The sequence below is a fragment of the Xiphophorus maculatus genome, chromosome 16 (assembly GCF_002775205.1).
Source record: "Xiphophorus maculatus strain JP 163 A chromosome 16, X_maculatus-5.0-male, whole genome shotgun sequence".
Classification (NCBI taxonomy): domain Eukaryota; kingdom Metazoa; phylum Chordata; class Actinopteri; order Cyprinodontiformes; family Poeciliidae; genus Xiphophorus; species Xiphophorus maculatus.
In genome coordinates this window covers 18,558,429-18,585,170 of record NC_036458.1, presented here as the reverse complement: position 1 = coordinate 18,585,170, position 26,742 = coordinate 18,558,429, and the positions used below count along the sequence as shown (strand labels likewise).

Genomic DNA, 26,742 nt, shown 5'->3' with positions numbered 1-26,742 from the left:
TAATAGTTGCCCGTTTGATCATTGTCCTCCCCTGACCTCTCTTTTCTAGTGTAGGTGGACAGAAATGACTTGGTGGGTCTTCTAGTTGGGTTATAGTCTTTTTTTTCCTTGGGATGGATTGACCAGAGCTTTGTGTGACGTTAAATGTTTGGGATATAAGCTTCATTTTGAGTGCCATTGATCTCAGTCTTACTGAGCCACACAATCCTACGAAACAATGCTCATAGTTCAGTGGGTTTGTGCCAGAACCATCACAATTAGCAGAAACAAAAACAAAAATCCTCTGCAGTGAAATCTAATTCCTGCTTTTCTGCCTACACAGCAGTATCATGTTTCTCTGCGTCACCTCCCTCCTAACACCTCTTACTTTATCCGTGCCACTTTAATGAACCCACGCTCAAGCATGGAAGAGCTCGAGTTTCTTGAAATGGAGGCAAGTTGTTCTCTAAGTCTCCTTGGCACAAGTCGTCTTGGTGCTTCAGTATAAATACACACACGTTCACACTCATGCAGCTGTTCCACTCATACAACTGGAACAGCTGTGGCTGCGCAGGACCGGTTAGGTTTCCCACACCTACTGAGAGCATTACGGACAGTCAGATCCTCAAGAGGGAAACAATCATCTATTTTCATCAAAGGGCGCAAAGCTGAAACTCCAGTAGAGTTGGAGAAGAGCATGGATGATATTTTATCCACCATTAATGTATATTGATAGATGTTCTCCATATATAAAGTAGACGTTAGTGTGTTATTCCGAAAACTCCACTGTAACCTGACATTTTGTATAATCTGTGCATATAGCTCCCATATTTATATTTATACACAATATCTATATATCTTTGCTATAACCCCTTATAGTCCATACATACATAGTCTTGTACATCTGTAAATAAATATTTATATCTCGTAGAGCACTTCTGGATAGATGCAAACTACATCTCGTTGCTTGTACTTGTGACAGTGCAATGACAATAAAGTTGAAATCTATTCTATTCTATTTTGATTAAATCGCTTTTGTCTGATAGACTTCCACATTAAAAGTGGACAACTTGACTTTTTTTGTTAAATTAACAACTATGTTTGTTTTCACCAAATGCAAAATAAAATACTTTTTGTTTAAAGTGAATATCTTTTATTCAGGATGCAAATTATTGATTCCCATTAGAAATTTAATTCAACCAGGGTGGCATGGTTTCGGTGGAGCAGATGGTGTGAGTGTGCACAAACGTCCAGCTTATTATGGTTTTGGTTGCGGGTGTAATGTGTAGTCAGTCACCTGTTAGCAGCAGACTTTATGGATTATGGATTGTTAATCAGACAATATGAAGTACAAATGGCCGTGCTGACCTCAGGCAAAGGCTACAACCTAATCATGTCTGAACAGTGCTGGGAGCACTGGAAATAATTTATTGTTACCCTCTTGGTGATGCTTAGTAGTAATGAGCGGAAAAATAATGTATGAAGTGTAGCTTGCAAGATAAAAAAAAAAAAGGGTGCAGCTAAACAAATGAGAACATTAAAATGACTGTGCAGAAAACCCTCACACCTGCACTTGCTAAAGAAAGTACTAAACGAAGCCCAGATTAATAGAGAACACAGAACTTCAAATAAAAGGGGTTCTTTGTTCTCAAAAAGAAAGTTGCAAAATAAAAGATATTAAAGTTATGGAGCACAAATAGTCTTTTGTCACGTGGCCGGTCCATATAATACTAGTACAAAGCTCCTAACTAGCAACGACTTTAACCAAATGTCGTGTTAGCAGCACTATTAGCACTAAACAGAGACGTAGCAATAAAGCGTCGTAGAAAACTGAAATAGAAAAAAACTAATCGTAACAAACGGCAGTGGCGCCTCTAAAAGAAGACAAACATGACGTCGGCAACATCACTGCAGCTTCGTAATAATACAGTTCAGACATTAATTACCGAACATCTGGATTCTTCACTCACGTGGCCATAAGGTCGTCTTCTCCTCAAATATTAAAAGAAAGTCTCAAAAATGCCCTACTCTTGCGTTTTACCAGAAAGAGTGCCAGAGTATGTAAACAAGAGTTGTGTTTTTTTATAAACTTCCGGTACTTTTAGGCCTCTCTGTTACAACAGCACCACACACTAACAAAAACAAGAATTACAACCAGTAGGTGAAATAAAAGCAAAACGAGATTTACAAATATATTTACAGGTACCCAATTGTTTTACTTGGTTACGTATAGTAGAGCTGAAACTGATGATGGAGATGCAAAAATCTCATACAGATGTGGCTGCATTGGGGCAGGATGGCAAAACAAATCAGCAGAATTTTATTTTTATTTATTTATTAGGATGTAGGAGTAGTGTAACCTTATACCGTAATGACGTTTTCCACATTTTTCGTGATCCGGTGACGTTTGGATAACCGTGGAGGTTACTGAGACCGCCAAGCGTGTCCGCGTGCTTTTATTGTCAGTGAATAACAAACATTATCGCTTCAAATTGGATTAATGTACTCACGTTGTACGGTTCTGCTCGCAGCACGTTGCGATAAATCTATATTCTCCTCCTCGTTTTGTCTCGAATCGCTTGTTTTCCCCCGGGATATCTTCGTGCTAAAGGTCAGGGAAGGAGACGGGGCTTTTACAGTGACAGAGGATTGGATGTGTGGCCCACACAAGTTAAGCACTGTTCATTATTGATCTGTGTGCAGCAGGGTGTTACTGAAGTAGATAACACCAAGGCTCTGCAGAAGCTCGTACATCACCGGAGCTCAGTTTGACACCAGAGGAGAAAATCTATTAACTACTTCATATAGTCAGGAACACTTGACTTATTTCTTTGTACTTGACTAAACCTCCCCGCTTGATGGGCATGTTTTTGTTGGTTTTTTAACCACAGAGGCAGACATGAAATCCCCAATTTGTGTTGTGTTTGAAGCAGAAAAAAATGACATAAATAAATCCTACAGGTGGAACAAAATGATAAAAACAAGCTCAGAAGCATTGCCAAAAATGGCTGAAGAACCTGTCGGCAGAGGCAGCGCAGCTAGCTTCAACAGAAATCTAGAAAAGCAATAGTTCAAAACTTCTCTGGGCCATTGGTTAAATAAAGAGATGGTGGGATTTTTTTTTCTGTCACGTCGCAATCGTGCAAATCACCTGTTAACACGACGGCAAAGCGGTAAAAATATTAAAACAATAATTTTACTCGAAAGTCAGCACTTGAATCTGGGAATGGCAACATAAATGTGTTCAGTTCAATCCAATGTGAAAACACTTTATTGATGTCATAGGGGAGCCAAATGTTGTTGTAACTCATATTATTTCAAAAGTTTTCTAATAATTCAAAATCCAGTTTGGCTGTCATGTTGAATTTTGAGCTCCAAACGTCTCATGTTTGAGTTCAAAGTATTGGAACAATCACATTGTGTGCCCACTACCACGGCAGTGTTCACTGTATGGAGTGTTGAGGCTGTTTGTCATTGTTTTGTTTGTTTGTTTTTTTTTCTGCACAAAAATTCAGAAAATATACCAAAAAATAACCATGTGTTATCAAATTCAAACAGCTGGTGATGGTGTGTAAGTAAAGCCAAGTGGTGACGTGAATATTTTTCAGTTTCCTCCGGACTGGTCTGCAGATCTCTCCTTTTCTGCCTCGGCCAACTTTTTTTTTAACGCTTCGCTATAATCTGCAGTGAATGGGGTTTTTCCCTGCTTGGCCAAGAGGACGTCTGATGAAAGCGTGTGAAAAGTGTTCCCATTCCACTCTTACTGCGCAAAACTTGAAAACACAGCTTCACTTAACTCTGTTGGCTTTGCTTAAAAAAATGTTTGGTTTTTTTTAAAAATCAGTCAAGTGACACAACTGAGCATTAATCATTGCTGCAGTGTGTGAATTTTTAGGATTCAGTATTTTTTTTACTTGACATTTTTGGCCAAACTGTTATCAGTGTCTTGAAGAGGGTTTAATTGGTTGAAGTTGTCTTGCCTTTTACCGAAGGATTTCCCCATTAGCTATGCGTGACGTACTTAATTGCACTGGACGCTTACAAAACAGTTATTTTTGAAAATCTGTCTTGAAGGTTTACTCAAATAGTTTAATCAGAAATCACGTCAAAACCTAATGACTGCAGGTCACGCAGAAATGTTTCCCCTCAACAATTTGTTGACACGTTGCTCGTCTCCTCAGATGCCCTTTGTAGTCCTGACTCCCCTCCTGCCCCCCGGTTCGCCTTCCTGGCGTTTCCGGGCTCTGTGTGCGCTTGCAATATGAAGAGGTGAAAAAGGGCATCGCCAGAGGGTGACAACTTCATAAGCGGCGATCGGGTTCAGTCACACACCGAGTAAAAAGCCAAAGTGCCGTCAGGGCCCGGGCTCGCCTTTCACAGGGGAGGCTCTGCGTGTCGCCTGGGCCGACGGGTGAAATTCCCCAGCAGTATTTCAGAGACGGCAGACGCCTCGGCTGGCCCCCTTTAGAGCCCCGCTGACTTTGCTTCTGTGCCTCGTTTTCATCAACTCAGTGACATCGCGCGATTAAAATGGAAAGCACAGATCTGTCGTTTCCACGTTTGTTTGTTGGAGACGTCAGAATCCACAGCTGGTATCAGTGAACTGGTTTCTGCATCGTTTCCCTCCACTTCCACCTGCTGCAGCCGCCTTTAACTTTACACCTTTTCTAAACCGTCTCCAATCCATTTGTCACCCATCACTTCCCTCTCGCATGTCCTGATTTCCTGCTCCATTTCTGGAGCGTGTTAACGCGAGAACATTTCAGTACTGTCTCTCTCTCTCTCTGTCTCTGCAACCTTGTTTTTCACCTTGTCCACTCGGTTTCCCCCTTTTCCTTCCTTTTCTCCCCTTCCTGTTGTCTTCGCCAGCCAAGATGGCAATGAGCAGCATCCTCAACGCCGATGACATCAAGAAAGCTCTCGACGCATTTGCAGGTAAAAAAAAACAAACAAACAAACACTTGCGGTGGATCCGTAAAATCCAGCTTGGATTCCTCATAACCCAGTGAAATTTAAAAGAAGTTTTGTTTTTAAATTTTGTTTAAAACCCAAAAGTTTTGTGTGCGTGGCAGAAACCTTGGAGCAGGATGACAGTTTCAGGTTTTTAATCTTTACATACTCCTTGCAGATTTCAATTTAAAACCATTTTTCATTCAATCAGTTATTTTGTTGTTTTTTTTCTCCCCCCACAGATTCTTCGTCAAGTTCACGTCAGGGATGCGTTTTAACATTCCCGTTTGCATGTTAAAACATTACTTTGCACCTAAATCCTTCCAGGGGTCAGAATAATTCTGGAATTAACTAAATGTTTTTCTGTTTTTTTTTTTTTTAAATCAATTTACTTTGTAGCAGAAAGGCCTCCCTGCATAAATGAGCGATAAATTATGCAAAGCCGAGTCTTTAGTATTAGAGGAAATGTATTCTGAGCAAATAAACATTTTATGCATGTCGACTTTCTTTCTTTCTTTTTTTTTAAGGACACAGAAGGCTTTTAGTTTCTGAAATAGAAATGGTGACTGGGTAATTTGTCAATTTAATCTACCAAACCGTATGATTACAGAGTTATTTAAAAAATTGAATCCCATTTAAAGGAGGGAAACTTGCTGCTGCAGTGCACAGTTTTTTTCTCCACTTTTGGTTTGATTTTAGAGGAAGATCGTGCAAACGAGTCGCCGCAGACAGGAATATTAAAGAGGAGGACACCATTTGTACTTTTGTCTTTTTTTATTAATCCACCAATCTAAGCCACAAAAATGGTTGGCTAGCATAGTGATTGACAAATCAAACCTAATCAGTTTTACTGCCATGAATGCAGAGAATCAGATTAAACCACACTAATCTGCAATATATATATATATAAATATACACTGCTCAAAAAAATAAAGGGAACACTCAAATAACACATCCTAGATCTGAATGAAAGAAATATTCTCATTGAATACTTTGTTCTGTACAAAGTTCCATTTGCACAACAGCAGGTGAAATTGATTGTCAATCAGTGTTGCTTCCTAAGTGGACAGTTTGATTTCACAGAAGTTTGATTTACTTGGAGTTATATTGTGTTGTTTAAGTGTTCCCCTTATTTTTTTGAGCAGTATATATTAAAAACTTTGAAACATTTGTGTGCCTTTTATTAAAATTTAAATCTGTCGTCTTTGTTCTTATGTTGAAGCAAATCTGCTCCAGCCGCAGGTTCTTTACCATCTTGGTGTTAACGTTAAGGGCTTGATTTTATTGATACTTCTGCATGCTGGTTCGTATTTCACCTGATCTTTGTGGACCACACGTCCTGTTTTTGTTGTCCGCCTTTATTTCCAGACGCGTTCGGCGCTGCAGAAGACATGTTACGAAGCTGAACGCACCGAGATAACACTGGGAGTTCTGATGTTGAACCATCTCCTGCGTCTTGTCTTTCTTTCTGAAGTTGCCGACTCTTTCGACCACAAGAAGTTCTTCGAGATCGTTGGTCTGAAGTCCAAATCCCCCAGCGACGTGAAGAAGGTCTTCACGGTGCTGGACGCCGACAACAGCGGCTTTATAGAGGAAGAGGAGCTCAAGTGAGAAAAAAGAAAAAGAAAACAAACCTGACGGAAAAGCTCAAACCTATGGAGTGAAAATAGTCTCAAAATACCTGTGCGTGTGAAATACTGGATTTGTAATCCGTGTAAGCATCTTTGTGTGTAACTTTGGATAGTTGTGTCTGTAAAACATAATTTGTAAACCGTAAAAAGAAAATTTGTGCGTAACTCTGGGTGCTTGTAAATATGTGGTGAAATGCATAAACAAATAAGAAATTACAAATACAAAACAAAAGTACACACACACAATTGCAATTCCTAGAAACGTTAAATTTCTACCCACAATTTTTTTTTATTCACAACCTTGTTTCACAGAGACAGCTATCCAAAGTTACACACAAAGATGCTTACACAGATTACAAATTCAGTATTACACACAAACAGGTATTTTGAGACTATTTTCACTCCATACGAACCCAGCTGAAGTCGGAGGCACGTTTCCTGACTGAATCGTCTGTTTCCTGTTCCGCCAGATTCGTCCTGAAGGGTTTTGCCAAAGATGGCAGAGACCTGACAGACAAAGAAACCAAAGCGTTTTTAAAAGCGGCTGACAAGGACGGAGACGGCAAGATTGGAATTGATGGTAAAAACAAAACGTCTAAATCCGGCTGCGAATGTCTGAATCAAAAATCACTAACAGAAATACAAAAAGACACGAAGAGGTAGCTTGACGAGGCCAAAACTACATCCAGCAGAAACTGTCGTCTTTAGTAAAATGGATCCACTTTGGACTAACGTCATAAATTTCCCAGACTGTGTTTTTCCTCTGATGTTTCGTCAAACCTCACATGCATGAGTGTCGACACTAAAAGCCCAATTTCAAGGCGCTAAATCAGTAAAATTTCCTTTAAATCATATTATACTGCTCAAAAAAATAAAGGGAACACTTTAAGTGTTAAACACCTGTTTAAGTGTTCCCTTTATTTTTTGAGCAGTGTAAATATATATATATATATATATATATATATATATATATATATATATATATATATATATATATATATATATATATATATATATATATATATATAGCACTTCATATGCTAAATCAAGTATAGCATACTTTATTTACAGCTTAAATCAAGTACATTATAAAACTACACTGTGCCTGAAAAACACATAATACTGTCCCTTTAATTAATTAAAGGTCAAAAGCTAAATGTTAAATCTTTGTACAAGATTCAAATTCTCCTGGGTGCTGCAGGGGTTAAGCATGGCCCACATAAGGAGGCCTGTCCTCCACGCGGCCGTCGCAGGTTTGAATCCCGGCCTGGTGACCCTCGCTCTCTCTCTCTCTCTCATTACGTCACTAGAGGCAAAAAAAAAACCCCAACAACTTTAAAAATACTTACCCCAAAGGACTGGTGTGTTAAAACCATAATTTGATGAGAAAGTGTTTATCTCACCTTCTGACGAGAACTTGTCTTAAGAGTTAGAAAAAATCTGACTTGTAAGTTAGCTCAGTTAGCTAGCCAATCACGAGCCCCCAGTTGGACAGCTCATAAAGCAGCAAACACACAACCTCCTGCTCTGGACTGATGGATGTGACGGTTCGTGGGGGAATAACTCAAAGGTCTTGACTGCTTTCTGTTTCTCCAGAATTTGCTGCCCTCGTGAAGGAATGAACAGCCGCCCATCGCCGTGACGGATCGCCTCCCGGCCCTCACCATCCCGACTCCATGCTCACCCCCTTCCCCACGCCTCACTGCAACCTGCCCCCCACCCCACAGACCGACCCAGGCCAGAACCCGCTTCAAGCGCTCCTTCCCTTTAACCTCAGCCTCACTGCTGTCTCCACAAAGTGAAACGCTGCAGTGAAGTCGGCTGTGCTACGCAGACCCTCCCCCTCCTCTTGTCCCACACCGCAGTTTAATAATTTATCCTGTTTTTTATACAAACTCTTCACGTTTCTGTTCATGTATAGATACGAAACACTCCTGCAACTAAAGTTTGTACTTTGAAGCATATGTAGATATTTACAGAGAGCATTTCCTTCCACTTCCTGACCTCACCGTCTGTCTAATCTGCTTGTTCTTCTGTTTTCTTCTCTCCATCGACGTCACCGAACCCCGCCGCCCCATCCATCCATCTGCTTTCCATCCATCACTTTATCCCCCCGATAATGAGCTGTTGTAAAAAAAAGACTAACAAAAAACACAATGATGGCAGAAGTCAAGCTGTGAAAGAAAATAAAAGAGTAAAATACAAAAAGTCTGGACAACGTCTTCTGATATGCTGGGTTTATTTCTTTTACTTTCAATCTACAGTTCAAGATTTTACACTCAGTCAACATTGGAAATAATGTCGTACAGAACTTTAAAAATGACTAAAATCAACGTTTGGGCAAACAAGATTTTCTCCAATTCACACAAGCTCAAAAATGTCCATATGTCTTGTTTGAACAACCTGAATCAGCCGTACAGCTGCTGATTTGAGATTAAGTTCAAAGATTTAGAAGTGACTGGAAAAAAAAACAACAAAATAAATTAAAAAAAACAAAAAAGAGCTGGTACTCCATGACAGGCTTTTTGATTCTTGGATCGTTTCGGATCGTTTTGTCCAATTTTTTGTTTGAAGATCACATAAAATGCCAGCAGGATCTAAATTCAGATTTCTCTCAACATTTTTGAAAATATTTGGAGTGAACTTAAAAAAAAAATACAACAGGCCTAGTTAATTCTAGTTAATTCTGCAACCAGATAAGGCAAATATCCAGCTAGAATTACGCCAAACGTGACTTGCTCACCAATATTTAGCCATATATTTTTAAAGGTGTTGTTTATATTTTGGAGCTTATTTGGACTCCATACAGAGAAAACACTGAATAAATTCAAACTTGTGCCCCAAATTCACCTTCAAAGTCATTTAACTTGTTTGCCATCTAGCCATTTTGTGCCGAAAACATCGACTAATCATTAAAAGCTCAAAATTAGCTCTCACATGCGAGTCTGTGTTGACTTGTTTCTGGTTTTCTTTCACCTCCTTCCTTAAGAAGCACAACAAGAAGCGCACTGAGGCGGGTCATAGGTGCCACCTTATTGGCCCTCATTAGCAAAAGACTCCCGATGAACAAGCCGCTCAGGCAATCCGTGAAGAAGTCCCGATTTATGAATGTATATTCTCCGCTGAGGACGAGATAAAAACTCCACAACATCCCAAGTAGCCGGAGTCTTTCCTCAGAAGAGCCAGGCTGCTGTCAAACCATTAGCACAACTGGATTCACACTAAGGTTCAATTTAGGTTAAGTATGCCCAGTGGAGAACCCAAATAAGAACCGCAGGAATCTTGGATCGTTTTCTTTTTTAGTAGGCCATTGCGGTGCCTGAGCAAAAAGATCTGAACCGTACCGACTATCAATAAATTCCCTACTTGCTCCAGCGCTCCGTTAAACGGGGAGCCATTGACAACTGGGACAACAAAAATGAGAGCTTGTTTCTTAAACAGTGATGAAAACCTCCCGCTGCGCTACATTAAACTCCCATTAGTTTGCTTCATTAGAGAAAGACAACAAATGCAGCAGGATTTATTAATATTCCCAGAAAGCAGCAGTGAGGAAAACGTGATATTTGGACGTAATGCGCTTGAATTTCAAATCAGTGATCATCCCAGAGAGATGGCGTGACGTTATCCTAACCCTTTAATACACAGCATTATTCATAACACCAGAGTTTTACACGATCTGCCTCGGGTTCCATTATTTTCTAGAAGTACATTCGCGGCACCTTTAATATTTAGCAACAGAACTATAATCTCATCAGGACATACGGATATAAATGGAGCTGTAGAGATTCACGAAAAAAAAAAAAATCAGGAATAAATTATTTACACCTAAATACATTTGAACGCATATCAAAATGTTGTTGATCTGATTCCCAAAATCGGATTGTTTTTTGTTTTCTTTTCATGTTTTGTCATTTTGAAACCACAAACTATGTATTTTTCTACAACTTTATGCGACAGTTCATGGTCTTTGTGTCAAACTGTGACAATTATTTCATTATTCTGCTGAACAGAACCCAAATGTTGCCCAATTAGTAGGTTGGAGAACATCGAGGAAGACCGAGAAACACGCCAGAAGGTGTAGAAAAGTTTTTAAAATGAGGGGGGGGGGGGGGAATTGACAGCCGTTCCTTTAATTGGACAAAAGAAAAAAAGAAGAAAAAAAAAAGACAGAAGGAACCGTCCAAAAACTAAACCATGGAGAATAATAAAAATTTGATAGGATTGATATAAAAGTATTACGTTTCTTTTATCACAATTGTGGTGAAAAACTTCATTGCCAACTAAAATCAGAAGACAAAGAGGCAGCATTCATGCTAAAAGAATGTAATAATTACTGAATAAAAATTAGGGGGGGGGGGAAGTTAAATTCAATGTTTCTTTACTAATGTTATAGCAATGTCTGTGGGTTTTTAAAAGGAGTCCCCGGCCAGGAGCTCATGCTGTTTGAGGAACCTCTTGTTTGGACCAAAGTATATTGTTTAAGTGGCCTAGTTAAAGTCCAAACCTAGATTTTAAAACTGATGTTCGCAGACGATGCAGCATTTTAAGTCCACGTCACGTCTGTCCGATGAGAACAATCCCCCACACCCAAAAAAAATTACAAAGTGTGCTCTTACACATAAAATCCAAAACAAACACATTCAAGTTTGTGCTTGTAACAATAAAAAAAAATTGTAAAAAACCAAAAAAAACACATGAGGTATTAAAATGTTAAAAGACTAACTGCTTCACTCGTTCACATGATGATAATTGTCAAGAAAACATCCAGAAAGTTGATCTACGATCTGGTTAAATTAATGCAAGTTTGAAAACGGGTCACGATAATCTGCAGGAAAGAATACGAATGTAAGAAAAAGAACAAATATGGTGTTTTTTTGTTTTGTTTTGTTTTTTTGGTTAAAAGGCATTATGGCACACAGATAAGTACTGTGGTTCAATAAAACAGCCATCACCGATCATCCACCTGTCAAACTAAACGGAAACGCCTCTTCCCTCGTCGAGGAGTCATCTCCGGTACAGTATCGGAGCAGATCTGTCGTTGGTGTGAGTGGGCTTCAGCTTAACCGTGGCGAACGGATTGGTGCCCCTGAGGAACCCCAGGCGGGAAGACGAGAAGAAGCAGAGAGAAAAAGAGAGAGAGAAGAGATGTGAGAAGAAAATTAAAAAAAACTGGGCGTACCTAAAAATAATTGCTCCTGAATCTGGCCATGCAGATGGGGGAGCCACAGCCAGAGACAACAGCGCTGCGTTTCAAACATCGTTTAGTGAACTGTTCTTCTGAAGTCGGGTTCCCAAGCGTCTGCGGCTGAAATGGTTTCTCTTAATGGAAGAGCAGTCAGTCTGTGCAGTTAAGACCAGTGTCCCCCATCTATTGCTCTCAGATTTAATGGGCTCATGATTCACCTCAGCAATAAAAACAAAACAAAAAAAATCTCCCTTCTTCCAGAGGAGAACAGTGACAACACCGTTCTCACTGTCTCAGTGTCATGAATTGGCTTCGTTTTAACAGCCGAGGCTGCGGCTGCTGCTCTTACCTCGGGAAGAGTTCGTTCTGCGGTCTCCCTGACTGCGATTTCTGCAGGAAGAGTTGAGAGAGGAAGAGAGGTTAGCGAGGGCCAGCCGGGAGCACCAACACAGACGGCACACACACACACACACACACTAACGGAGGCTCAGCTGCCCTGTCGCACGCCTGACTTTAACCTGTCCTCCTGCAAGTCGTGCGCTGACGTGCAAAAACGCAAAATATCACCAGGTTTTTGGTCCAGTTTCTAATGCAAATATATTAGCACAGCTTGAAATGAGACAAAACTAACATACAAGTAACTTTACATCAAGATAAAGGAGTAAATAACTCCTTAATATTGGTGAAAAATGTACTACGTCCACTGACTGATTATTTCTTTTATAACAAGAAGTTGTTCCTATTTAATAAGTGAAATAATCTGCTAGTGCTACTAGCATTTTTCATCAATTTTAAGGTATTACTGATTAAAAACAAACTTCTAAGTCTTAATTTTAAGTTTCTTGTAAGTTAGCTCAGTTTTATTTGCAAGTGTACCAAGATATTTGTACTAAAATGAGACCAAAAATACTTTTTCTGGGGTTTTTTGCAGTGCGCACACACATACACACACTTCACTCACATGACTCTAATTTTTAAAGTAGCAATAGCGGAGAAGCTGATTGGGAGCATGCAGAGACAAATGAATATAAAATATTATTTCATTTTCTCATTTACATCGTTAGCTTGGTTAACTTTAAGCTAAATGTACCGCTTAAGACGGTAGATTTACAGCTAATTGAACTTCAAGACGGTTATTGTCATGGTAACAATAACACTGACACATATAAGGATATTTAATCAGCCTATTTGAGTGGTTGAGTAGCAAACAACAGCACGCATCTGCAAACCGCTGGGCTCACGTGGTCAGCAGCTGGAGCTTCCGCCCTGCGTCCACCAGAACGAAGGCTGAGGAGTCATGGAGAACAGAACTCGGCCACAGTGCCCCTGGTGGACAGACGGGTGAAATACAGCTACAGTTCATGTGAGCAGCCCCATCCCGGCCACCGTATCTCTCTGCTAGTGGAGGGGTTCACGGCTCTTTTAAAGCAGGGTGTCAAACTCGTTTTCACTTCTGGCCACATTCAAGACTATAAATGTCCTCAAAGGCAGAATGTATTAATAAAACTACAAATGGTATTAGTTATTGAAATGAAAGATAACATGAGTTTAGGATGAATCATTTTTTTGCTCTTTTTGTTTATGTCCCAGTGAGAGCGCTGCTTATAAGTCATTCCCATAAGGCCAAATGTTGGACATGGTCATGATGGAATAATAGCATCCTGTACAAGTACTTCACTTTCCCCTTGTGCCTGTTTTCTTCCTCACCCAGTAGAGTTGCAAAAGGGGATCTTGTGTGCGCAATAAAAAAACCGACTCATTAACCATAAAACTGCACAAATTGTAATCACGAAAATAAATTCTCTCAATGGAGAGACGACAGTTTGAAAAGGTGCACGTTTTTGTGCTAGGATGAGTTGGATTTCCAAGATGTGTTTCACAAAACGGGGTTTTTTTTTTTTGCATCATACGAGTCATGGTCAAGAGACGGATGTTATTACTGACAGAAACGACAAAGAAGACGACGGGAAGTCGTGCGAGAATGACGATGATTTGTTTTTGGGCAAAGTTCATGAAAAGTTGTGTGTGTCATTCGGACGTGTTGAATCAATAGCTCTTCTGTGAAATTAGCGACAACCATTTTTGTGATTTTAATTTCCTTTCTTATTTTAATGGAAACACCTCCTCTGTTTCTCTTGACATCAGCAGGATATCGACAAACATTTGTGCATATTTGTAATGGAAACGCAGCTACTGCTATTCCTGCTTAGAGTTTATGAATGTAAGACAACTCCCCTGAGAAAACTAAAAACACAGATAACCGTACAAAACCTTATAAAAATACAAAAATTCCAAAACAAAACAAGGAAATTAGTTTTGATAACTTTTTTGTTGTTGTTTTTCTTTTTTTTCTTCAAAGAATATCTTTAAAGAAAATTTTAATTTCCAAATTCATCCGACACATGGTTCAGAGTTGTGTCATTTCTGTACGGAGTCAAAGTGGATCCTCCCTGTCAGGTTCTTTAACGACGCTGCCTCACCAGCAAGGTGGTAGCAAACATGGCGGATCTGAATTTCATCATCTAGAATCCATACTCCTTCTGCATGAATTGTGTTAGTAGACGTTTGATGATAAAATAATGATTAAAAAAAAATTTTTTTTTAAACAGGCGAATACACAAAAACAACCCCCGTCCCCGGCTGGTTAGTGACATTTTAAATCTCAACTGTGGTAAAATTTTAAAGTTAGTCATCATCGAAGCGCTCGCTTTAGCCCTTTCTGGCTTGTATTCTTAATGGCTTTCTGAGTAAGACGACATTTCCGTCAAACTCACAGATGAGGATTGCGTAGGTGGAGGAGGCGGAGGAGGCGGGGCTCCACTCCTGCTGCTGATGCTGCTGCTGCTGCTGGGTTTTGGCAGGTCGAACACGCTGCTCATGGCACTGCTGGTCCTGCTGCTGCTCACCCCTGGTTGGTCCAGCAGGTCGCTCATGCTGCTGCTGCTTCGAAGAGTGTAGTTCCTGGGTGCAGGCGAGAGAAATCTCAACTCAACAGACGTAAAATCTTCCCCGTTTGATGGTCGCCAACTCTTAGAAATCTTAAACATAAAAATCCTTGTATTGTCACAAAGGGCTTTAAACCTGGACTACTGACAAAGTAAAGAACTGTTCTCAAACATGTCAAATTTGTCACAAATTTAATTTTGTGTGTATGTTTGCTGTGTTCGTGTCGCAAGTAAAAATACTAAGCAGCTTTTTGTGGGTTCTCCCACAGCTATGGGTCACCCATATATGGTAAGTAGTTCATTTTATCCATCCAGACTCAAGCTTGAAACTGACCCTGTTTTCAAATGATTAGCCCCAAAAATAATAAGACGAACAGCCTTGGAGCGAATGAACATGATCTTTTTTTTTTATTATTATTATTATAACCTCAGGCCTTTCATTTAGTCACTTCATCCAGTTGTGCTTAATTATGAAGTTTTTATTGATTGATGAACACGTTTAGAAGCAATTATAGTTTTCCTGAGTGATTTTATTTCGGCCAGCTTCGTTCTTCTTTACAAACAAAACAAAACAAAACACTTTCCCATGAGTATTTAGCGGATTTTAGCTGGCCTGGAAGTTTTCTCAGAAAGAAAGAGTAACCTGCAATAAGACGAAATTCCTTCAGCTCTTGTGACTTTGATCCTTTTTAACTTCTCCACAGGATGTGGGTTTAGATAAAAGACGCATAATCGATGGCAAGTATGAATTAAAGAAGGTTTAATACCAACATTGAATCAAAAGTTGCTTATAATCAGAGATGAAAGCAAATTTGCAACATTTTTACTTGATTTTTCCCTATAGCAAACTTTTTTACATATATAATTTTCAATTATATTGTGTTTCACATACACCACATAGCCACAGCAGCGTCAACACATCTGGGAAGGCTTTCTACAAGGTTTATGGAAACTTTTTTAGAAGAGCATTTGTGAGGTCAGACACTAATGTTGGACAAGAAGCCCTTGATCACGGTATCTGCGCTGATTCATCCCAAAGGTGTTCTATGAGGTCACGGTTTTCTTCACACCAAACTCATCCTTCATCATCTTCTTTACTGACCTTTATTTTGTATATTGGCACGCGGCCATTTTGAAACAATATCCCTAAACTGTTCCCTACGGAGTTGGAGCATGAAATTGTCCAAAAAGTCTTTGCATGGCAGCGTAAGCCTCAAAAATCTATGCTTGACTCAATGTATTTTAAAAAAAATATAGTTTTATGCTTATGATCATTTTAAAGGTGGAAAGATTATTAGGTCATTTACCAGGAGCTGGGCGACATCGGAGGATCATCAAGTTCTTCCACATAGGAGGCTGGAAACCATCCCTGACTGAGAACGAAGGCGACAGGGAGCAAAGATGACAACCAGGAGGTAAGCATTAACCTCACAAGTGGGTGACGCCCCTTCGCCCACAGCTCAGCTGCCGCCCCCTCACCCTGAGCCGTTCTCGGCGTATCCGTAGAGCCAGCCGTTCCTGGGCTGCCGGGCCTTCACGGTGATGACCTGCCCCCTGGAGAAGGGCAGCAGGGTGGGGTTGGAGCTAGAGGGCTGGTGCGCCGCCTTGGCCCTCATGGACACAGCTCCGCCGCCGCCGCCGCCACCTCTGGAGCGATAAACGCTTCCCACCGGGGACGGCGCTGCGAAACACACACAGAGCAGTCAGCTGGAGCAGAAATCTAGCCGATAAAGAGCAGAAATTATGCATCGGGAGACGTGAACGGCTGAGCTTCGTTTTTAATTCCTGTTCGAATTTGCATGATAAAGTTCTAATTCATTGTTATTCCTTAATTACATGCATTAGGACTCTGAGCTGACTACTAAATCTGCATGCTAATTTCCTTTTGTTTCGGCAGCGGGAGTTGCAGATAAATTGATTGTGCTCAACAAGGTGCCGTTTTTCCTCCTGAACAGAGAGCCGACTAATGACGAGGAAGGGTATTTAACATTGTCGAGATCACTTTTAGTCGGCTGCAAAACTACGAGGATGAAAAAGACTGAAATAATTATGAGCCATCAGATAAGCTGATTTCCACCAACGGTGCTGCTGACTGCAATTAATTACAAGAAGGCTAAATAAAACTAAACTTTTGAAGAGGTTCACCTATTGGAAAAATCTCTCCTGGTGTGTAAAAATGCATAGTGATATTTATTCCTCCATAAAATCCACTCACCCCTTGACGGTACCTTGCCCAGAGTCATCTCCTCTCGGATCTGTCGGATGTCCTCCGCCCTCATCCCTCCCTGTAAACATGTATTCATCCATTAGTCCAGCAGTATGTGATGCGTTTGTCAATTTGGCTCAAATCCCTGAATCGACCTTTGGTTGTAAGACCAGCTGGAAGTCTTTCGGTGTGTATCTCTACAAGTTTTCAGATTTCTGGTCGTTCTTCTGAGTCGCTTTGTCCAATTCTAGATTTGCGCCACTCATTGTCGGAGTAGCGCTGACGCTTTAGCTCTCACCTGTTCTTTTTGCTCATCGCTTTTTCACATTTGGACATTTGTTTCCTCTCGGTTTGGATGCTGAGCAGCTGGAAGGAAATGTCCACCGTTTTTTCTTTTGTAATTTTGGAGAGTTATGCTACGACGCATGACTGTGACAACAAGGTATTGTTTTTACGTCTAAAAAAAAACCAAAAAAAAAAACAACATTTATTATGCTGGTTTATTAGGAGCTATTGTCACCGGATCTAAAGTGGCCGAGCCAAAACCTTTAAAAAACACAAATCCACACCGTAATCCCTAAAAAACTCACACTTGACTCAATGTAGTTTATCATGGTCTCATGTTTTTATGACACCCACAAATCAGCAAAGTGACGACGGTATCTCTATGTTCTTTTGAAACGTTAAAAAAAATAATTATCTTGAGAATTTAGGGGTTTTTTTGTATCAAGTGATTTCCACGATTTTTAAACTTGTAATGTGGATAAACCGTTGGGAGTCTTAACTCAAGATTGAACATATAATCTGTGAATATCTGATCCACAGATTCAAATATTCTTAGTTATGATAGTACAAAGAGAGGGAATAACAAGATAATATATTTTTTTACACACTTGAACATAATTGCAGCTCATGTGGCTGCGTTCAGTGTCTTATGGGCTTAATTTCTAATACATCAGTCAAAAATAAACCACAAAATCCATATTAACTCCCTGTTGTTGCTAAGGGATCAGCTGATCCTTTTCACCTTTCAGACGAGGAGCAGGGTTTAATCTCAGGTTGTTAATTCAAACAGTAATTACAGATGTCGGGCCGTCAGCCTGAGGCGCTCTGCAGCTCAGATTCAGATTTACACATTTATACGCCATAATTCTGCTCCCGTTCTCCTGCAGGCTGAATCCTCTTTGTAATCCAGTCTAATTGAATCACAGATCCTCCACTAGAGGGCGCTCCTGCAGCTGAAACCGAAACATTGAAACTCTTTTTAGAAGGATTCAGCGCAGATCCCCGGTGATGGGTTTTCCTACACCACAGCTTCATTGCTGTGCAGTTTTTGAAGGGCTTCGAGTTCAACCTGGGCAGCAGCTCTTCATAAATGATTCACGGACTCAGCAGTTTGTTTCTCAGCGAGTTGTTGACACTCTTGAACTCACAGGGTTATCCACGGCAGCGGGTCGCTGGGCCTCAGGTCGCCTGGTGGCGTCGACCTCCTCTGTCCAGACATCGGCTTTCTGCAGGAGAGGCCCTGATGTCTGCCACATAAAACAGAAAAGTGTGAACAGTGCAGCGCTTCTTCTCCATCAGGCCAAATATAACAGCACGCCTGTTAAAACGCCTTTTAAAAAATTCAACTTTAACTGCAGCAGCATAATTTCAATATAAAAGCGAAACATTTAATTTGGGATCATTTGTTCAGGTCGATATAAGCGTCAGAATTTTTTTTTAGATTTGTGATGACTGAGACCTTTTTCAGGTCTCACTCTCAAATGAATGTTATGTAATGGTTGTCATGGATACGTGGTGATCCTTGTTGAGCGTTCAGACTTTGCCTTTAACCCTCCATTTATTTTTCTGCCAACATGGCAACATGGCAGAAAAATAAACATAGTTTCCTGTCAGATTGAAAGTTGGGTCGCTTTGACACAACAGGGAAACAGAAAGTCATTGAACTTCCCAACTCTAATCATAAAAAAAAATCAAAGCACAAATAATACAATATAGATCTAGGAGTGCAGCACAGCTCCTTGCTGCCTGAATTGAGAAAAGAAGCAGCTTTTAACAGTTGCAGAATAGCTTATGATCCCTTCATTGATTTTTGTTACAACCAATTAAATTAGTCAGATAGTGACTGTGGGGAGTCAGAGTGTGTTTAGTAGTTGTCAATATTGATGTTGTTGAGGACGCTGCCAATTAGCAACCACTAAGATAAGAGCAATGAGTAATATTCTGCCAACGCCTGAGCGTCGGTTACATCCCTGATAAGAAGAGGAGATATCGCATTGCTCTTAACACACGACTGACGTCTGGTTGTCTTTACTCTGTAGGATATCACACCATCGGACACTGACCTTATTTACTTGTACTTTAAAAGATAACTATAGATTATGTTAAAAAAAAAAACGCCCAAAAGATCAAGAAGTGGCAAAAACACAGGCTTACTGTTTCACGTGTCTGGAATGGGTTTGTACTTTGCACAGTGCGGCCACATGAGGGCAGCACCCAGACGTCTTATTAATGGTAATCAACTGTTTCAACACACAAGCTGTGTGTTTTTCCTCCAACGTTTTGTGTTGGTCGCACAGAGAGAAATAACTTCAGACCTCAAGTGTGGCGTGGCGAGCGCAGTTCCAACACTGTAACCACAGGTGTCAGACTCCGGTCCTCAACAGCCGATGTCCTGCAGTTTTTAGATGTGCCACAGGTACCAAACACTGGAATGAAATGGCTTCATTACCTCCTCCTTGTGTAGATCAGTTCTCCCAGCCTTGCTAACGACCTAATTATTGTGTTCAGGTGTGGTGCAGCAGAGGCACATCTAAAAGTTGCAGTTCAGCGGCCCTTGAGGACTGGAGTTTGACACCCCTGGATCAGAGCAGAGCAATAAATGATCATTGTGAGTATAAATATGATATTATTCTACCTGTTTTAGTATAACTTGTGGCTTAAGAAAAGCTACCGGCTCATGACTCAGGAGTTCCCAGTGAATGTAAAACATTAAAGTACTTCCACACTGCGGGGTCATAAAAACGAGTCCAGAGTTCAAACACGCAACCTGTGATAATGCAGTTGCTCTTTCTGTGGAAACTGTGACGCTGCTGTGGGAGCGTCACAGTTTCCTGGTTATCAGAAAAGCAAGATGCGGGGGGCGTGGTGGCGTAAGGGATAGCGCGATCCATGTTTGGAGGCCATGAGTCCTCGACGCGGCCGTCGCGGGTTCGATTCCCGGACCTCCCCCCTCTCTCTCTTCCATTCCTGTCAGCCTACTTTCATATAAGGGACAATAGAGCCCACAAAAGACCCCTGGAGGGGTAAAAAGAAAAGCAAGATGCACGGACCATTGGAGCCGTACATCGTCTTTTCCTGTTTCAAATTCGTTAAATTGCCGTTAGAGTTTGGTTGCTCGCAGCGATCAGAGCAGATCGTTTCAGCTGCGAGCGTCAAAAATGTCTCCTTGTACCTTGTTCAGGAGGAGGCCGATCGACTGTACGAGGCCGCAGTGCTTCTCAGCCAGGAAGCGGTACCGCCGCTCCTCCTCCTGCAGCGCCTCCTGGTGGCTCTCCTTCAGAAACTGCAGGTACTCCTGAGGACGGACGGTGCAGATATGCATCAAACCCAGGAGCAAACACATTAGGAAGCGTTTCGCTCCAGTTGTGAGAAAAGGGGGGGGAAACAAGCAGACCTGGCCGGTTCCTCCTCTCCGCTGCCTCTGCTGAGCCGCCGCCGCCTGCTTGTGGACTTCCCTCTCGTACGTCGCCCTGCTGTGCTGTGGGGCAGTTCGGAGGTTATTGTCCAAATTTTCATTTTTCTCTTCTGAATAGTAGATTTAGCATTCAGCTAAAATAGTTTGCTTCATAATTGTCCCTGAAAACGGGATCGGATATACATTTCGTGTTGGATTTCAAAGATCGTGTCAAAGATGTGAGTCACACTTCGTTGCCCCGGTAACACGGCACACATAGCTTCTCACAGGGTTATAAAAATGACCAACGAATTCATAAATCTCATCATTTTCCTGACTGTTATTTTATCATTTTGCGTCTTTATTGTGACGACATTCCTCGTCACATCGACGCTCACTCACTGAGATGTAGTCGATGTCCAGCTGGACGCTGTTCTCCATCACCTGCAGGACTTCCAAACTGAAGTTGCGGAACTGGAAAAAGATGAACACAGTTTCCTTTGCTGTCAACAAAAGAGAAACAAAAAGCCTGACTGGTGACTAAACTGGTAATCTGATCAACATTGACATCATTTACCACTCCCTCCAGCTCCAAGGCGAGTCTCCGCTGGTTGTCGGCGATCTGGATCAGGACATCTCCTTGAAGATAAGAACATAGTTTGCTATGACCAGATTCACTCACTGATCATTAACCTGTGATGTTAAAATAAATATGAAACCCGTGGCACGGCTACGTAATCGAATTCAGGCGGTAAATAATTTATTACAGACTAATAAATCTGTACATTTTATTTAATTTTTTTTATTTTTTATGTTAGGTTGTCATTCAGAGCTTTATTCTCCGGACAGGAAGCGGTTACTGTTTGATTCTTTATCGGACCTCTGTTCTATCTCGTCTTCTTCTTTGCGGCTCCCATTGGGGCATCGTTCTGAACTCGGTACGATTTGTTAGAGCTACATTTAAATAAAGGAACATTTACGAGTGTCACGAAATGAAAGCTGAAACAATTTGACTTGGAGTTTTTTTTTGTTTTTTTTTATAATTTACATGCTGACTGAAAAACAAAGCGGAGCCCAGAAGAAATGGTCGGATTAATTGGGTCAACTTAACAACAAGGGATGTGAATGATAGAATGATGCCAGTTTCCTGTTCGCCAGTGATGGTCAGATGAAGGTTAATAGGCAGAATGGGGTTTAATTTGATGTAACTCATCCAACCTTTAGTGTTAAAGAACGAGCCAAAGCTAAAATCAAAGTTCTCCTCTTATCGGTCCCTCTAGCTTCTCTAGAGGTCTGGATCATGACTGAAGCTTTTGGTCAGAAGTGTCAGATACACGGTTTGGTTGAACAGATGCATGAAGGCCTTGCGTCACCTGGTCCAATTCAAAGAGTCGAAGACAACAACACGGTGTGGAGAACCTTAACTGGACCACACGGAGTGCTAACTGCAAAACGACAGAACAGATTTTGAGATGTCCAGCAACAGCGTCCGACCTCAGAGATGCTCTTCTTGAAGAATGAGCAAAAATTCCTACAAATACACTTCTAAGATCGTGAATCTGCTCCCGAGGTAAAGATTGTGCCGACATTATATTAACTGCTGTGGATTAAGAACAGGAAGTCACCTCCACATCTTTTCACCGCAGAATGGTAAGAATGACAAAAAAGAACCTCTCTAAAGCAAAGAGTAGCAGGTTGGGGGCACACAGTCTCCATAACAACCATTTATTTCAAGGCCTCTGCGCATATTTCTGCTAGTTGTGCTGATATAGGCGGTATAATGGGGTCACTGTTAGCTAATTTCACTTTTTGTTGAGCTCAAACGCCAACAAAACTGTTGCTCTGAACATTTTGTAATGACAGAAGAGAGACCAGACGCCTGACAAGACTTTGTGTTTGCATTTTGAAACGATGGAGTGGAACATTGATCTGTTCTGTCAGAGTAACTAAAAGAAAACTCACACCAGCACACCCGCCCACCTGAGTGCCTGCATGCCAGCTGTTTAACCTGGCATCGGGCCAGGTTTGCTTCGCTTTGAGCTGGGAACCAGAATGACTGAAGCTCCGACTGCTAAACAACGTGGGATACCTTCTTCTCAGAGCGGCTTTTCACACACATCGAGGGAAATCCGCAGCAAAGCGCATTACACGCTCACCGCCGTGTTTGCAGGGGAGCAATAAAACACGGCCCGAGGTTAAACTTTGACCCTCTCGACGCGGCGGAGAGCCTGCGTTTAATAAATGACCTCGATGACACACCGAACGAGTCCCGGCGAAGCTGCGCGGCGACGTACCCAGGGAGCGGGACGACGTGGTGTAGAAAGCTTTCTGTCCGATCTCTGAAAGCGCCATGAAGTAAGCCTCGCTGCTGACAACAAGGTCTGAAACACAGAAACAGAAAGTAGTCGTGCTTTCAGACACGTCTGCCGTACACATACACTTTATCAACAGAGTCTTGCAATAGATGCATTCATATCTGCTTAAACTTTATCACATTTCTGTTTTCATATTTGAAACACAAACACGTGCATTTCAGTTGCACTTTATGTGACAGACGCAAAACTGAAGGCGGTAGGAAAGAAAACATTTTTCCTCAATAACTTAGCTGAAAAGTGTGGCGTGCATTTGTTTCCATCCCTTTTATTCGGGCTCATGTAATTAGTAAAAACATCCCACATGTGTGTAACTTAATCTCGGTACGAATCAAGCTGTTCTATGAAAGCGTCGCAGGTTTCTTGGAAAACATTAATTAACAAGCAAGAGGAGTAGGAAGACCAGGGAACAATTCATACACGGTGGAAGGCTGTGAAGACTTTTATGGTATATAAAGAAAAACGTTCAGAGAACTGTCGAATCTATCATCTGAAAAGGAAGAGAGCATTTTTTTCAGAGGACACTATTTAGTTGCGCACGCCATAAATCATGCCTTCACAAAAGAGTAGCAGGAGGAAAATTATTGTTGAAAGAAAAATGTGAGAAAATTTTTTTTTTGTTTGTTGTTGTTTTTTAAAGTAATTTAGGAGACGAGGCGAAAATTAAGACTTTCCAGTATTTTTTTCCGTAAATGTTTAAGATAAAATGTATGTCGATACCAAAGGTTGCATCGCCACAGAATATGATGTAATAGGTATGCCGGGCCAATCGGTGGCGCTGTAACACCGCCAGAGAATTACACACACACACACACTAAAGAAAAAGAAACACAGCGTGGAGCCATTTTTGTTATTTGTGAGAGTTAGACACACATGGGAAAGAGAAAGAGAGCGATAGTTATGACATCATCGATTAAAAAAAAAAAAAAGATGTAGCTCGCACGGAAACATGAAACCGCCATTTTGAAATTCATCCACTCTGAAGCCCGGTTTGAAACATTTACATTTCTGGTTTCTTAAGACACAGAATTTGTGCGGACTCACAACCTGCACGACAAAAGACAACGTTTGCAGGTGGCAGAAACCTAAAAACTTCACTTCATGACCCGAGTACGCGACCACCAGCGTGAAACACGGCGGCGGCATCATCATGCTGTACTTCAGTGGGGACAAGGAAGTTGGGTTTGCGTTGATTGGAAGATATAAATACAGGAAAATCCTGTAAAAACCAGGTAGAGACTACAGAGGAGTTGAGTCTGGGGTTACCCAGTCAAAGCTACGACTCTGTAGTTTTTAAAATAATCGCAGAATAATTGACAAAATCTGAGACCAATAAAAACGGCTATGATTAGCCACGTCATTTGTGTGTAAAGAGCTCAATCAATTGAGTAAACAAGCCGTGTTTGAATGGATGTTGAGGGAAAAGCTGGTCGGCGTAAGGTTACGGCTCAGCGGCGCTGCAGGTGGCACATAGCATCTTAATCTATATTTAATGTCTGGCGGTGGGGCCGTTACTGAACGCCCCACCGGTTAAAAGGTCGTAGCGTTTACCGTCTTTTAACTGGTCAGAGCTCTATCTGTTTATGGCTGCAGCTCATTTTTATTTACGTATGATGGCAAATGAAGATAGAGGCGTTTTCCGTCTGAGCGAGGATGACGATGTAAATAGTTCCTTCAAAATAATTCACCTCTAAGAGAGAGCTGGTAGAAGTAAAGAACATCAGCTTTCTTTGTTCTCTTCTCTCATTTTTTCCTTCATCTTTCTTATAATTTTCCTCTTCTACTTTATTTTTCTCTAACACTTCTTTCACTTCCTTCCTTTGCTCTTTCCTGTCTTCTTTACTTCCTTTTCCCCCTTCCTTCATTTTATCCTTCCCTCATGCAAACTTTCTTTTCTACCTTTAAATCTCGATTCGCTTTTGTCTTTCTCTCAATTATTTATCCCTGCTCTATGACTGCTTGTGTCCTTTCCTTCCTTCCTCCGTTCCTTCCTTACCTTTGAAGGCATGGGCATAGCTGTTTCCCAGCGAAACCAGTTTCTGTAGACTGGGGTTGAACTCGTCAGTGAGACTCTGTTAGAAAAGCACAGGCAGGTATTCACCGAAGGTTTAGTTGAATTTTGAAAGAGAGAGAGAGAAGAAAAAAGGAAACTTTGAGAAAGTCTGGACTCACCCACAGTGGGATCAGTACAAGAACATGTTCTATTCAACCAGTGAGGATGTGCACACATTTTCTCTGACAGCCAAATGACTCAAATTGTTCTTGGGATGAAGGAACACGCGTGATTGGTGGAAATGATCCCACTAGCTCCGGCCCTGAAGGCCTTTTGTACTCACCCGGTAAATCCCCAAGGTGGAGCGGTGCAGCTGGTCGCCATTAATTCCCGACATGTTCACATCTAGGACGGCGCGCAGCAGTCAGCAGGAAAGAAAAAACAAAACCCTGGGGGACACCAGAAACCAACCCGTCAGTCATCCAGGTGGACCGAGTCAGTCAGGCCTGCGGAGGAAAGGCGGGTCGAGCCGGATCGAACCTGACGAGGAGCAGAGGCGAGAAGGCAGCCCGGTGTGATGGAAACCAACACCAGCCCTGTCTGAGAAAGAAGGGAGTAAATAATTAAACTTGGCTAAATCATAAAACACACTGGCCTGGCCCATGCTCTCTCTCTCTCTGTGTGTGTGTGTGTGTGTGTGCGTGCGAGTGCATGAGTCCAAGACTCACTGTATGTTTTATTCATTTTATATCAGAGTTGTTTTCATAGAGTCATAAAAAAATCTAGTTTTCTTTTCTGCATTTACTATTTTGCTCATCAGTAAATAATCATATTTATCACATCATTTTGAGCTGACTAACAGAGATCCCATAAGGCATGTCTGTCATTCTTTGTTTTTGTTTTATTTTGTTCCATAAGTTCATAAAACTGACCTAAACATTGCCATCCTCCAGTGACGACACAGATTTTTACTTTTTACGGCTCTGAGAAGAGAAAAACACGACAGCAACTACAGAGTCAGATTGGATAAAGAAAGTGTTTTAAAGTCTTCCACAGCTTGTTGAGTTGGATTTCAATGTGGACTTTGACTGGACCACTCTCATTCATGAAAGTCAGTGGCTTTCATTTTGGGAGGCAGATGCTGAAGGGGAGAAACGGGCCACATTAGTGGTGTGAGATTTATTGCAGGGACATCTTGAACATCATGTGCAGAAATGTTACTTTGGGCCACACATTACACAATACGAACACAAACCAACGATTTCAGAAGGGCTCTTTTTTCTGTCTAGATAGAAAATATCAGGAGCTCTAGCACCACCTGGTGTCCATCTATGCACATCACTGATGAAGCTGGTTGCATCTTTGGATTTTCTGACCAGAAGAAAGATGATTTTTTTTTTCTGAATTCAGCTTCCACTACCTCTTTAAAATTCCCACAGCTTCATACTGCCTCCACCGTGATTTATTGAAGGTTTCTGTTTGTTCGGTTTTGGTCTCCTTTAACCAGAGCAACTTCCTCCTTCTGTTCGCTAACGTCCTCACATGACTGGTGGAGGCTTTGAACAGGTTGCGGGTTTTCTTTCAACAATGGAGTCAAAATGTGTTCAGTGTTGTCATTTCATCAGTACACAGAGAACCATTAGCCAGCCAGGCGACTGCTGAAGCCATTTGGATGCTCTGGATTTTAGTGGCGTCAGAGTAATGGGGAGCAAAACAGGAGTACAGTTCTTTCCAAAAAATGTTTTAATTGCAATTAAAAGAAGATGCAGATTTTCTTCTTTCATTCAACTTCCGTTTTAAAA

General features: G+C 41.3%; 2 protein-coding genes and 1 long non-coding RNA gene across 6 annotated transcripts in view; 2 read left to right on the top strand and 1 right to left on the bottom strand.

Annotated features, from left to right (window-relative positions):
- The window catches only part of LOC102232891 (parvalbumin-7-like), a 44,613-nt gene extending 36,101 nt beyond the window's left edge, over nucleotides 1–8,512 (top strand). For both annotated transcript variants that reach the window (XM_023349007.1, XM_023349008.1), the window contains exons 2-5: nucleotides 4,849–4,914; nucleotides 6,404–6,536; nucleotides 7,031–7,140; nucleotides 8,157–8,512. In XM_023349007.1, the coding sequence (XP_023204775.1) occupies nucleotides 4,854–4,914; nucleotides 6,404–6,536; nucleotides 7,031–7,140; nucleotides 8,157–8,182 (330 nt within the window). In that variant the 5' untranslated portion in view covers nucleotides 4,849–4,853 and the 3' untranslated portion in view covers nucleotides 8,183–8,512. The remainder of the gene's footprint in view (nucleotides 1–4,848; nucleotides 4,915–6,403; nucleotides 6,537–7,030; nucleotides 7,141–8,156) is intronic.
- A 270-nt stretch (nucleotides 8,513–8,782) lies between these two features.
- LOC111611641 (brain-specific angiogenesis inhibitor 1-associated protein 2-like protein 2) lies at nucleotides 8,783–25,555 on the bottom strand. Of its 3 annotated transcripts, none has more exons than XM_023349004.1 (15): nucleotides 25,481–25,555; nucleotides 25,284–25,389; nucleotides 24,944–25,019; nucleotides 22,870–22,956; nucleotides 21,153–21,214; nucleotides 20,978–21,049; nucleotides 20,576–20,659; nucleotides 20,354–20,476; nucleotides 18,330–18,428; nucleotides 16,906–16,975; nucleotides 16,170–16,371; nucleotides 15,998–16,063; nucleotides 14,520–14,706; nucleotides 12,095–12,135; nucleotides 8,783–11,646 (listed from the first exon to the last, which is right to left on the bottom strand). In XM_023349004.1, the coding sequence occupies exons 2-15, from the start codon at nucleotides 25,335–25,337 to the stop codon at nucleotides 11,565–11,567; spliced, it is 1,305 nt and encodes a 434-aa protein (XP_023204772.1). In that variant the 5' UTR covers nucleotides 25,338–25,389; nucleotides 25,481–25,555; the 3' UTR covers nucleotides 8,783–11,564. The 3 variants fall into 3 exon arrangements, with proteins under 3 accessions (XP_023204772.1, XP_023204774.1, XP_023204773.1); XM_023349006.1 differs by lacking the exon at nucleotides 25,481–25,555 and adding an exon at nucleotides 12,987–13,071 and having other exon boundaries at nucleotides 11,597–11,646; nucleotides 25,284–25,376; XM_023349005.1 differs by lacking the exons at nucleotides 8,783–11,646; nucleotides 12,095–12,135; nucleotides 25,481–25,555 and adding an exon at nucleotides 12,627–13,071 and having other exon boundaries at nucleotides 25,284–25,376.
- LOC111611642 lies at nucleotides 21,229–25,586 on the top strand. The gene is made up of 2 exons (XR_002754143.1): nucleotides 21,229–22,930; nucleotides 25,350–25,586. It is a non-coding gene; the product is annotated as an uncharacterized LOC111611642 (long non-coding RNA).
- Nucleotides 25,587–26,742: the final 1,156 nt, after the last annotated feature.